General features: G+C 33.3%; 1 protein-coding gene across 1 annotated transcript; it reads right to left on the bottom strand.

The window, feature by feature from the left end:
- Nucleotides 1-385: 385 nt before the first annotated feature.
- On the bottom strand, nucleotides 386-8,779 carry LOC129947887 (speckle targeted PIP5K1A-regulated poly(A) polymerase). Its single transcript, XM_056058639.1, has 3 exons — nucleotides 8,724-8,779; nucleotides 2,073-2,388; nucleotides 386-1,990 (listed from the first exon to the last, which is right to left on the bottom strand). The coding sequence occupies exons 2-3, from the start codon at nucleotides 2,362-2,364 to the stop codon at nucleotides 549-551; spliced, it is 1,734 nt and encodes a 577-aa protein (XP_055914614.1). The 5' UTR covers nucleotides 2,365-2,388; nucleotides 8,724-8,779; the 3' UTR covers nucleotides 386-548.
- Between the last annotated feature and the right edge of the window lie 4,667 nt (nucleotides 8,780-13,446).

Raw genomic sequence — 13,446 nt, forward strand, 5'->3', positions numbered from 1 at the left:
TGTTATTTAAGATTAATATAATTAAATAGTCATGTACATATGTACAAAGTACTGTAGGCTGTAGGTAAAGGTAAAAGAGTAAAAAAAAGTACATATCAAAGGAAAAGATGTTTACTAGTGTTTAGTTGGAATTTGAAACAAACATTTTTCAAAGTCTCTATTGTGGGGCCCCCCCTTTGTGGAGCTTCCGCCCGGTGGCCCTCTCCTCAATCCGGCCCTGTAGAGACCACTCGATTATATCTTCTACTGCGAACAATACGTTATGAAGAGGGTAACTGGAAGAGTAGACGTCATTGATATTTAGGTTTAACTTGTTTTCGTTGATAAACTATGGGTAATTGAATATTTGCATTTAAATAAAACATTTTTTATTCTTTAGTTTCTTTTGTAAATTTTAATAAAGTACAACTTTTATCTCTTCTTGAATTTAACAATTCAACAAACATAAACAAATAAAAATAAGAAAAAAAAGATTCAACAATTTTAATGAAATAAAAAAACTTAAAATTATAATCTTCAGGTCTTTAAGCAGGTTTTTTAAATTCCATCTAACTTTGCATGCTTTCCAGCATCTCACTTTCTAATTGACGTATTCTATGTCTAAGATTATAAGTCCGAATAAACCATCGAAGGGAGTTGAAAAATTTACGAAGGTCATTATTAGATTCATAGGTCTCGTTATTTGTTGCTTCAATTATTAGACCTTCAAAATCCCTAACTATAGTTATTGAAAATGTTGCATTAAATTGTACACTGAATTCCTTTTTATCGCTTCTATCGGCGAAGAGCTTTTTCGTTAGAGCAAGTTGATTTTCTATAAAACTTGCGCTACTTCGATGCATCTCACGTCCTGTCCACAAATCCACTTGAGAGCTTATTGACCATTTAAAAGGCAATGGCAGCTCTTCGGTTTTGTCAAAATTTTTAAATGCACAATTCCCCGTCGGAGGCAAAAGTTTCATATCGATTTTATAAATAGAATTCATTATTTGTGGAATAGCTGAAATGTATGCTCTAGTCCATAGCTTTCTGATGTTTAAAACCTCATTGCAGAATTTGGATAGCGATGTCAGCTCATTCTGTTGAGGTATTATACTAAACGACAACGTTTTTTGCAAGTCTTCTATCTCGTTGATTATATTCACAAGTAATGATTTGTACATATTTTTCAAAGATATTCCTGGTTCCGAACACTTATTTCGAGCCAAAGAAATGCAAATTTTAAAATATTCGAAAGTGGCCTGAGTTACAACTTTGGGCTTTATACTATTTGCAAGGTTTCTGTTTAGGAAGAACATGTCCTGAACACATAATGTTTGTTGTGTTTCCAATTCTTCTACACGCTCATTAGAAGAAGCAGCTAACAATCTTCTTTGGGACTCATATTCAGGATACTGAAAAACTTTGTTTTGGAAATCCAGCTTATTAATGGTTTTACCCAGATATGGCGCTATTATTACACTCCCGAAATCTAAGGAACCATAGAATTCAAAGAATCCTTTAACCAGCTCATGTATATTTTTGTTCACGTTCATGTTGATGCGTCCCGAGTTAAGTCCATAATTAGTGCCGTTAATACCTTTCTGTGCAGTTTGTTGGATAATCTTAAACGCGGGCAGAATTGGTGGATTAGTGTTTTGCAGATAGAAGACTATAAGAGTCGTGAAGCAGTACTTGGTCATAGCATTTTCATCAACAATTCCCATATTGACAAACCAAATTTTAAGAAACATAACCAATTCGTTAATTCTGCTATCCGCTTGTTTAAGTTGATTAACAAATTCACTATTGTGAAGGTCATATGGCTCAGAAACGTCAATTTGAAGAGCGGTTTTAGTATTAACGTGAGTACATTTTACTAACGAATATTCTTCAAAGGAAGTAACTCTTGAAAAGTGCAGACTCTTCTGCAATACTTCTGTTAATTTAATGTCTATGTTGGGATCAGCTTTGGAGGTTGAACTATAAACATGCAAAGCGATGGCACTTTCTGAAAATCATATAGTTGAGAGACAAATTAAAATGTTTACCATGGAATTAATTTATCAAATTGTTTTTTATTTTTAACTCACTTTTTAAATTCAATCCATTTGCAACGGACTCAAACGGCTCAATATTAAACAATCCAATCTTGTCCAATTCTTCTTTCAAATCGTCAGAAATTTGGGAGTAAATAGATGAAAGATATAGCTCATCGGTAAGGTACGTCTTGAATACAACACTCAGTTCCTTGCCATCCTCACATTCCGAAATTGCTTCCATCAAGTTGTAGTGAAATTTCTTCTTTTTTTCGGAATCTATTCTATCTAGAACGTAACGCATTTTGCGTTTCAGTTTTAAATTTTCTTCATCTAATTCTTCCATTATGATTTTATAGAAGAAAAACACCTGCAAATACGTTTTAAATTAAATTCAGATCAGATTTAGATTTTATTTAATCAAAGCAATAATTTGGTTAATACAATTAATATGATGCATGGCATTGCCGTCTGCCTGATTAAGAACTAAAAGTATAGCTTTAAAAAAAAATAAATTGGGTGGCGCAACAGTCCATGAAGAACCAGGGCCTAGTGACTTACAACTCTCAACCATTCCTGTGTGCGAGTACCTAATGTTGTCAGGAATGGAGGGGACCTACAGTTTTTATGCCGATTCCGAACGGCTAATTTGAGAAAGCACTTTTTCATGACAAGAGTTACTCTTGGAGAATTTGTCAATTCCTCTCAAGAGGCAGTACCCGTGAAAAGACTTTAGATGGCATAGGCAGGGATTGAACCCAAGACCTCTGGCATGACAGTCCAACGCACTAACCATCATGCAACGGGTACTACAGTAGTATAGCTTTATATAAATAAAAAAAAAAGAAAGTGCAGTTTAAGATTAAAACGCTTCATTTAAAATTTGAAGTCTATATTTAAGTGCTGTTTTGCAATATGCATATAACTTTGTGATTTCAAGACGATAACTTGGCATATTTGAGGATGTAATCGATTTGTATCTTGAGTATTTTTATTAATAAAGGCGATAAACATGATCATGTAGTTTAGTGTACTCGAAGGAAAGTGGAAAATCCGTTTTATGTAAAATCTTACCAGTTTTTCCACTCGTTCATATTTCCGACCTAACCAAACTTGCGTCGCATAAAACATAACTGATTCCGGTACAGCTTCGAAGACCCTGAATTTACTGGTATGCGTAATTTCCTTATCATTAAAGGATTGCTTCCATGCTACGTTTATAGCTGGTTTCGCCTTAAAAAGTTTGTCAGTTTTTCCATGCTCAAGTTCTTAGGAAAATAGACTCCTGTTGTGATGTTTGTATTCTTTTACCAACTCTACTCTTTCACCATTATAATGCTATTGCTCACTTGCACCCGATCTTCCTCCGCCATTCTTAAAAATCATCACTTTGGATTGATTTAAATTAACCACTAGGTTCCACCTTTTACAAAATTCAGCAAACTTATTTCTCATTAGCTGAAGGGACTGCGGAGTATACGCGAGCAGAACAATTTCGTCAGCGAAAGAAGAACTTTAATGTTAACCCCTGCGTTCTTGATTCGTGCTGGTAATGTTTCGACTATATCATCAATGAAGAGTGCAAACAAGCTTGGACTGAGTGCACAGCACTGTCTAACTCTTAATTTCGTTTGAATCCATTCTGACTTTGGTAGTCGTGTATAAATTTTGCAATATTGTACCGAACTTAAGCGACAATCCTATCTGGAAAAGCTTGTAAAATAGGGCATTGTGATCCACGGCGGCGTCGAAAGCAGCTTTGAAATCAACAAAAAATTCAAAAAGTTTCTTATTTATCAATAGAAACGAGTCCGTTTTAAATAGGAAAAGAGAAAAATAGGTTTCTATCAAAAAGTTATGCGTTAAGAAGTTTGTTTAAAGATAATGTTAATGTATTGAGGAAAGTGCGTCCAATTGCCAGAATTGAACAAAATGTTAAGAAGGAAAGTGAGACAATCTCACATCTGAGCAGAAAAGTCAAAAGTAGAGTCTTGAAGGGGTTAATCAAATATCTTACGAAAGAAATAACTTGGCTCTAAAATTAAAAAACAACTAAAATTTGTATAGTTCATTTTAGGTATTAGATAAAATGGTTTAATTTAAAAAGATTATCCAAACTATTTTTTAAATGTTCAATCAAGCAATTGACTACTGATTGTATTGTTTCTAGTTCATTATGCAAGTTGTATTGCAATGCACAACAATTTTTTTAATGTAAATTTAAAGCCCAACTTTTTTTTTGTTTGAGTAAGAACAAAACAAAACATTTCTAACGCGCACCGCAAATGCAGACGTTCTTATATATCCTGCTTTCCACATCACACTTCTTAATAGATGGATGCTATGTCTAACATTATAGGCCCGAAGGAAATTATAAAGTGAGTCTAAAAATATACGCAGTTCATCATTTAATTCAATACTGTTATTATTTGTTGCTTCAATGATTAGGGACCTAAAATCCTCAGCTACAGTTAGTGAAAGGAAAGCCTCAAATTGTTCACTGAATTCTGGTATGTTCTTTCTTTCAGTGTAGAGCTTTTCCGTTACTGCAATTTGTTCATCCATAAAAGTTGGGCTATCTCTATGTTTCCCGCGTCCTGACCACAAATTAAAAGACGATCGTGTTGACCATTTAAATGGCAATGGCACCTCTTCTGTCTCGTCAACATTTTTGAATGTACAGTTCTCCGTTGGAGGCAGCAGTTCTATATCGATTTTATAAATTGATTTAATTATTTGTGAAAAGCTGCAATGTATGCCTTAGTCCAAAACTTCCTGAGGTTTAAAGGATTTTTTAAAAACATGGATAATGATTTCACTTCATAATCTTTTCCAACTATTGAAAATGAAAACTTTGTTGGCTTGTCTCTCAGTTCATCAAATATAACACTTCTTATAAGCGTGGCAGATACATATTTTAAAATATTCGAACGGATTTGCATTCTTATGCTTTGGTATTATGCCTATAGCAATGTTTCTATTAAGATAAAACATGTCCTGAATACATAATGTTTGTTGTGTTTCCAATTTTTCTACAGGCTCTCATTGGAGGATGCAGAGAACGTTCGCATTTGTGAATCATATTCGGGATATTGAAACGTTTTGTTATGAAATTCGAGTTTATTAATAAATGTACCCAAGTATTGCGAAATTATTACACTTTCAAAATCTAAATTACTGTTCACGTTCATGTTTATGCATCCTGAATTCAATAAATAATTAGTGCCATTTTTACTTTGTTGTGAGTTTTCTTAGATTATTTTAAAAGCTGGTAGCACCCGTGTATAGGTATTTTGCAGATAGAACACAATCAGAGTCATCAGACAGTACTTAGTCATAAAATTTTCATAAAGAATTCCCATATTTGCAAACGAAACTTTTAAAAAAAGCATTAATACATTAATGCTTTCATCCGCTTGCTTAAGTTGATTAACGAATTCACTGTTGTGAAGACATTTCATTTCGAACATGTGTTTCAGTACCAAAGTGATATTGTTGAATATTTCGTTAGGGGAATAACTTCTTTAAAATGTCGACTGCTCCTAAGCAAGTGGGAAATTTTTTGTATCATAGGGTCAGCTTTTGAGTTTGAATTATAAATATGTAAGGTGATGTTATTTTCTGAAAATCATAATGAAAAGAATTTATCAAAGAGAAATACCAGCATATTTTTTTGTTTTTTAAACCCACGTTTTACCCACAATCCATTAACAAAGGATGCATATGGTTCAAAATTATAGAATGCGGTTCTGGGCAAGTTTTCTTTTGTATAGTTTATTATTTGATGGTAATTAGTTGAAAGATGGTGTTCATCGGGAAGATACTTCTTGAATATTACACTTAATTCCTTCCCATCATCATAATTAGAAATAACTTCGGCCAAATAATGATTAAATATCTTCTTATTTTTGGAATTAATCCTTCTTAAAATCTGTAGCGATTTCGCCTCCACATAATCATTCAGTTCTGTTTCCATTGGTCTTTCTTCTTCTTCATCTTCCGAAGTGTCCATCATGATTATTGTCAGCTAAACATGTTTACATTTTAAATTAAGAGGAAAAAATAAACTTTCTATAAGTTGGTTTTGAAGATAACGCATTTGAAATAGTGTCGAAGTCCTTTAATTACACAAAATGAAAGGAAGTACATAATATCACAATCTAAATGATGAGCATTTTACTATAACAATTGGGTCCCACATATATTTCCATTAAATAGTTTTCATCTCTTTGTACCTCATAAGTACATTAATTCTTTAATTTTAATCTTACCAACGTTTTCTTTTTGAAGAAAAGATCACTTATTTTAAATCTTTTTTTCCAATATTCTATGTTAGATGAGCACTTAATTTAACCGACGAAAATAATAATGTGTGCGTCTATTTTTAGTGAATGCCTCAGGATAATTGGATCAAGAATTATTATGTTTATATTATATTACTCTTAAGTTTAATATTAATACTTAAAATATAATTTAAAATAGAAGATAATCCAAATATAAGATAATTCATTTGAAATGATATTAGATTTACTCAATTAAAAATCAAAATCATTAAAATTTAAAATGAGGTTTGTTTCTTGGACAAAGCGAGTTATTGGCTCATTTTCGCTTACATCCTTTCTAAGCAAAGAACCTACTCGACGTAGGTTGTCGTTAAAAAGATATTTGATGTGATAAGATAAATAAAAAAGATTTTTAAATACGTTGTTGTGTGAAACTCAACACGGGATCTAACGAAACCGCAGCAAAAATGCTAAAAAACGCACATAAATTAAAAGGCACAAGCGCTTTTATACAGCAAGATCGGAGCAAGCAATCTCAACTCAAACACCGAATCCTTCTTGGTTATCGAAAAGTGATAAAAGTATGCAATCCAGCTTTGCAACTTTAAATCGAAAGAAGATTGCTTTCATATCATAAGTATATGCCTAACATTCAAATCACAAAGGCAAGTTTCTTTTGGAAAACAATTATTAACTATGCAGGAAACTATCCAACTTCTAAACGAGTGTGACTGGAAAACCCTAAGCAATTTCTTAAGCAGTTTACAAGTATAGGATGTTATTAATATCAGAATACGTTTGAAACTTAAGTTCTTTTTTGTTGACCTTTGAAAATTAAATTTCAAGGTAAACATTTATAAACTCATAATTTGTGTTCTATTTTTTATATTGAAATGTAAACAAATGAATAAATTTACTTTAGCTTTACTGATAAGATAAAATATAAATAATAAAAATCACATAATACATTTTGCGTCTGTTTTCATGTTATTGAATTCCTAAAAGTTGGCATCTAGTATTATAAGAAGGAATATCGAGATTCCAGCCAATTTTCTGAATTGTTTATATAGTATACATTGTTATTTGGACCATTTCAATGCTACTAGAATATTTTTTATAGAAGACGGTTCCAGGCTACACAGCAGTATTTCAAGAGAAAAAATCTTTAAAATACATGCTATTACGTTTAATAAAGCCTAGCAAGATAAGTTTAGGGTAAAAAATTACATCAATATCTTTCTTGTTCCAAACTCTTTCAAGAAATTGGTCCTTTATTGTGTAGTCAAAGATAATTTCAGAAAAGTTGCAACAGAAGAAATATTTAATATAATTGAATTTTCGTCCACCACCGGCATAATTATTTCTAATTTTCTTTTTGTAAAAGCATCAATGGATTTTATACATTGAAATACTTTAAGAAATTTGCCATACTCGAGACAGCCCTTAAAAATAAAGAAAAGCGGATCATCAATAGAAGAAACATGTTTTTTAAAAACAATAGGTATGATTTCATGTGGACCTAGTTTTTTGTTCATCATTTAAATTTAAAATACTTTCTTCAATTTCTGAAATATTTAACTCTTAACAACTGATATCAACCTTACTGCAAAGCGAAAGCCTCCACCAATTCTCTCCAAATGTTACAAAAATATGGAATATTCTTGCGACTTTCAGCGGAGATCGAAGCGGGATCATGCTCTTGCCATTTTCACATCTAGTGACTCTCTCTTTCAAATGGTCAGGTATAAGATGGAAGACATGGGAAACTTATGATTCAAGCAGTAGAAACTTAAACCAATACAATCGTTATATTACAGCTTTGAATATACAACGCTTTCTTTACCATTAGCTCCTTAAACATCCACATATGCAAAGAATAGATCTAAAGCTCAGAATACGCCTCTGAAATTGAGTCAAGGGTTTACGTTTAGGTTTTGGTCAATTAAGACAGTTCAGTGGCTTATAAACTCTGATCTATTAATATGACTATGAACATAATTCTGTTATGGAATGCATGATACTTTTGAACCATCGCCTGCTCTTCGATCAATACCTCAAATTACAGTCCCTGGCCATATTATTAGATGCACTTTAGATTTTATGCAAAATCTTAATTTCCTTCTCTTTTAATCAGGTTTTCAAATATTGTTATGCATATTGCAGTGCGTCTAATAATATGGCCAGGGACTGTAGGTTCATGAGATATATTTGATAGTTAGAAAACCATTTGTTGATTTGCAAAAGTCCCTCATTGGCACCATGTCTGAATACCAACGAGGTCTTGAGTTAGATCGACAGTGACATAAACATGAAACAGATGTTTTGAATAAGACCACAGCTAAAATAAAGAATGCATTTTACAAGTTGAGTGTCCATTAAATTGATGTCTATTAAAATAATGTTTAAAGTTTTTAAATCTTACCTTTTTCAAATTTTGTTGTTTTATTTACTACCAGTGAATCGAATTATTTGACAATTGACATCGTGGAAAACGATGACAGATGGAAATTTAATAGAAACGGTGGGATATGTTCAACAAACTACAAATTTTTGTAAATTGAGTTGAGTTGAAATGAGATTGATTCAACTCAACCGTATTCAGAGAGCGGTTTAAAGCCAAATTGAAGTTCAACGAAAAATCCATTCAACAAAGGTTGTATTTAAAACGTGTGGTTTTAAAGAAGCTGCCTAACTGCTTGCTCGAGTAAATTATGCACGCGAGGCCCAATTTTCAACCACTGTTTGCACTTAAATGGCCCCGAATATTGTCTTTAAGGGCATATCTGCGTAAAAGAGGGACATAACCTCTCACAAAATAGTTCAGTGGTTCTAAATCGCACGATCTTGAAGACAACGCCACAGGTCCTCTACGATGCGATAATAATAATACGCCCACCAAAAGTTTCTTTCAGTTATTTGATTGTTTGGTTGCGTCGCTCGAAACGGATATTATTTTGGTAATACGTTTGAACGATTTGCAAAATATTTTAACAGATTGAAAAATAACACGGGTTACATTCAAATAGTATGATTGATTTACATTGTTTTGGACTTTAATATCTATTGAGAAAGAGGATGCAAATTATTAATTTCTGTGGAGACAGTAGACGAAAAATGTAGAGTTTTTTATGAATACAGATTATAGGAAGTGCCATAACGGAGATAAGAAAAGGTGCATGTTTATCTTTTCTATTTTGACCCTCTCGGTTTCGGCTTACATCAATCCCGCTCTACTCTCTTCATTATCGTATTCAACATTTGTTTATTCACGTCTGTCCAAACCAAACAAAATCTTTTCCCCACCCCATGGAAAAAGTTCTTTAAAATGAAAGCTAAGTTCTACTAAGTTTAAAAAGTTGCTATAAACATTTTTTAAATGAGGTTGATCAGATAAATTTTATCGGTGGATTACAAAGATAAGCCTACGGACAAACGATTGAGCTCGATGCTCTTAGTTGCTTTTTTTGGGAGTTTCTAGACGATTTTTTAAGAGTAATTCATTGTAAGTAAGCGACTTTGGAAGTGTTCATATGGTTAGGTTAGGTTAGGTTAAAGTGGCTGCGGATACCAAATCCATACACTTAGGCTAAAACAAAAGGCCCATTGTGATACCACATGAATCTAGTGAATTACTTCTTATTAGTCGAACCATTTTGAGCTTTTTATAAAGGAAAAAAGATATTTTTTATCCTTTTTAGCTAGTTCACTGGGATTATCAAAGGATTAGTCTCCCAGATGAAGTTTACGTATTAGTGAAAGAGCAGGGCAAGTGCAGAGAAGGTAAGAGATTGTTTCCTCTTCTTCCTCGTCCATACAGCTCTTACAGAAGTCATTTGAGGCTACACCAAGTCGTATTGCGTGTCTGCCTATAAGACAATGTCCCGTAAGGACATCTATTAGGGAGCTAATATGGAGTGTGCTTTGAGATAGCAAGTCTTTAGAGCGCTTTAGGTCCAGTGAAGGCCATATGAGTTTTGTGGCTGCGCACTTTGGTAAATTGTACCACATAAAGTTTGTTATCGTAAGAACTGTTTCTTTTAGGTATGGCGGTTCCATTTTTAGCGAGTTCATCGGCTCTAAAATTTCCAGTGGCCCGGCGCAGACGATCGACAATCGAGGGCCGTTTGAGATTTGGTTGAGACACCGTCAAGAGATTTAATAGCGGCCTGACTGTCAGAGAAAATTCGGATATCAGAAGTTGAAAGCACGTTTTCTCTTAGTCGGGAGATCATTAGGGAGGCGGAAAAAGATGTTAGATTAAGCTTATCTAAGTACACAACACTACCAACTCCCTCATTTGTCTTGGAACCATCTGTATAAAAATGAATGCTTTTGTCTTCCTATTCATCTCGGGATGGAATGGATACCTGAAAGTATTTTTATAAATTGTGGTTTTGGAATAGTGCAGTCTATGTACTTTGGTTGGTACCTATAGAACCGAAAAGGTTCAAAATGATGGAGTGTCCCAAATTATTGTCGGTCCAATGAGATGAGGCATTGAGTCTTATAGCTTTACTCGCTGCCACTTGTTTGCTGAAGATGTCGAGGAGTGTCAGATGGAGGAGAGTGTCTAACGCTGCTGAGGGTGTGGTTCTCAATGCCCCGCTTATGCAGAGACATGCAGTGCGTTGGACTCTGCTGAGTTTGTCGTAGTATGTGACTATGGTGCAGTCCACCATATTGCAACCCCATACATAAGTATTGGTCGGATGACCGATGTGTATAGCCAATAGGTTTGCGAGGTTAAAAACTCCATTTGCTTCTTATGGCTTTCTTACAAGTTAAAAGAGCTATTGTAGCTATCTTAACTCTTTCCTGAATATTCAATTTTTTGTCTTATATCAGACCAAGAAATTTGTGTTCATATAAAAAAGAATCTTTTTTCTTGGGAGTGGACAAATGATAGACAAACGAGTGGCAAATACCCCCTAGAAAATAAATTTGAAGTCAAATTTTTGACTTCATACAGTTAACTCGTTACAATTTTTCGCCACCAGTTTAGCAGCGAGTAATTTCACAATATGATTTGCAGATGCAATTAATATACAGTTCGTTGGCTGTGGATTTTTCGGTCGTGATTCGTCCAGTAATATTTGTCTATGTACTGTCATTATGGCACTTCCTATAATCTGCATCTACATTTTAAAGATTTGGTCTATCTCCATTAAAAAAATTTAATATTAATAGTTGGCATCTATTTTTTGAGCAGACGGATCATCAAACGATAAAAGTGGTGGTGCTCCCTAAGAAAAGCGAATTAAACATTCAATTTAAAAGTAAACGTCTGGGGTCACCAAATGTGAAAAGTGAAATTCAACAAATAGAACAACATAAGAATGGAAGTCCCAATCTTTTGGCGCGAAAGATTTGGATAATAGGTTTCCATATCCATTTATTTATTTATCGTCAATTAGAGATTATAATAACTCTTAACTTACATTTTAGTCAATTAACCAGAAAGAATAAGCTGAGCATATTTTTAAATGCATCCCTACTCAAATGAAAATTAAAATCAATAAAATCAGATATTTGGTTAATTTCTCTGACACAGCGAGATATTGGCTCGTTAACAGCATAATTTACTCTATGAAATAACTCATGGAATAAATAACGATTTCTAAGCACTAGAGTTGGAGCATGTAAATTTAGAAGAGACAATAAAAACGGACAGTCAATATGATAGGAAACAATATCTTTAATGAACATTATAGAATATATTTTGCGGCGATTTTCTAAGGTCTGAATGCCAAGAAGTTGACTTAGAGTATTATAAGGTGGCATAACATCTGCGTTCCATCTAAGTTTATAAATAACTATTCTTGTAAATTTTCTTTGAATTTTTTCAATTCTAACAGAATGAGTTTTGTAAAACGGATTCCATACCACACAGCAGTACTCCAGAACTGATTTAACATAAGCAATGTAAAGCGTTATTAAGGTATAGGGATCAGTTGGACCTTTAGAGTTGCGGAAAAAAAATCCAAGCATAGAGTTGACTTGTTTACTATGAATTCTAAATGATTACTGAAGTTGAATTTAGAGTCAAAAATGACTCCCAATGACTCTATGGAGAACTTTGTTCTCAATATGTTAATCATATACAAAAGGAGACGAGCGCAGCGGCGGGAAAATGAAAAACATTGACATTTAGAGATGTTGAGGAATAATTTGTTGATTTTACACCAAGTTGATAAGCTTTGAAGATCTTCTTGAAGAAGCTCACAGTCTACCGGATTCTTAATGCATCTCAGACATTTGAGATCATCAGCAAACATTAAGGAAAAGGAATGTAAGAGAAAATCAGGAAGATCATTTAAGAAACAAAAGTGGTCCAAGATGGCTACCTTGGGGAACACCCGAGGAAACATCTATTGCACTAGAGACGATCGAATCAATACGGACATATTGAATGCGTCCTGTAAGATATGAACGCAACCAATTTAACAAGTAATGTATACCTAGTTTTTTCAGTTTATGAATCAAAATTTTATGGTGAACTCTGTCAAACCCTTTGGCAAAATTCGTATATATGACATCAACTTGAAATCCTTTTTTTAGATTATTTAAAACCAAGTTGGAGGAAATTGTAAGATTTTTAGAAGTTGATCTCCCGGATACAAATCCGTGTTGAAATGGGGATATAGTCTCTTTTAATAAAAACGAAAGCTTATCGCAAACAATTTTTTCAAAAAGTTTTGGTTTTACAGATAAATTGCAAATCGGGCGATAGTTGGATATGTCCTGTTTTGGACCACTTTTATGGATAGGAGTTATAAAAGATGTTTTCCATTCGGAAAGAAATACACCTTTCTCAAGTGATCTGTTAAAAATAAAACATAGTATTCGAAACAGGGAAGGCGCACAATTCTTTAAAATAATGGGAGGAATTTCGTCTGGACCAGCATTCTTATCGTCATTCATGCTCGATAAAACTTTCTCAACCTCAGTTATGTTAAAACTTAACTGACCAATGTTAACCGTATTATTAGATGGTGACAAAGAGAAAGCATTATTGTTATTTGAAACTAAATAATTAGATTTGAAAAATTTTGTAAAATTATTGCAAATGTTAGGTAGGTGAGTGTACGTACATATATCCCAAATACTCCATACGCTTTGAAATTCCATTATTATTTTGTTTTATT

The sequence above is a fragment of the Eupeodes corollae genome, chromosome 2 (assembly GCF_945859685.1).
Source record: "Eupeodes corollae chromosome 2, idEupCoro1.1, whole genome shotgun sequence".
NCBI lineage: Eukaryota > Metazoa > Arthropoda > Insecta > Diptera > Syrphidae > Eupeodes > Eupeodes corollae.

Coding starts and splice junctions, on each gene's coding strand:
- LOC129947887 (XM_056058639.1), bottom strand. CDS start 2,364: ATGGAAGAATTAGATGAAGAAAATTTAAAACTGAAACGCAAAATGCGT. Junction 1,991..2,072: donor AAATGGATTGAATTTAAAAA/GTGAGTTAAAAA, acceptor TATGATTTTCAG/AAAGTGCCATCGCTTTGCAT.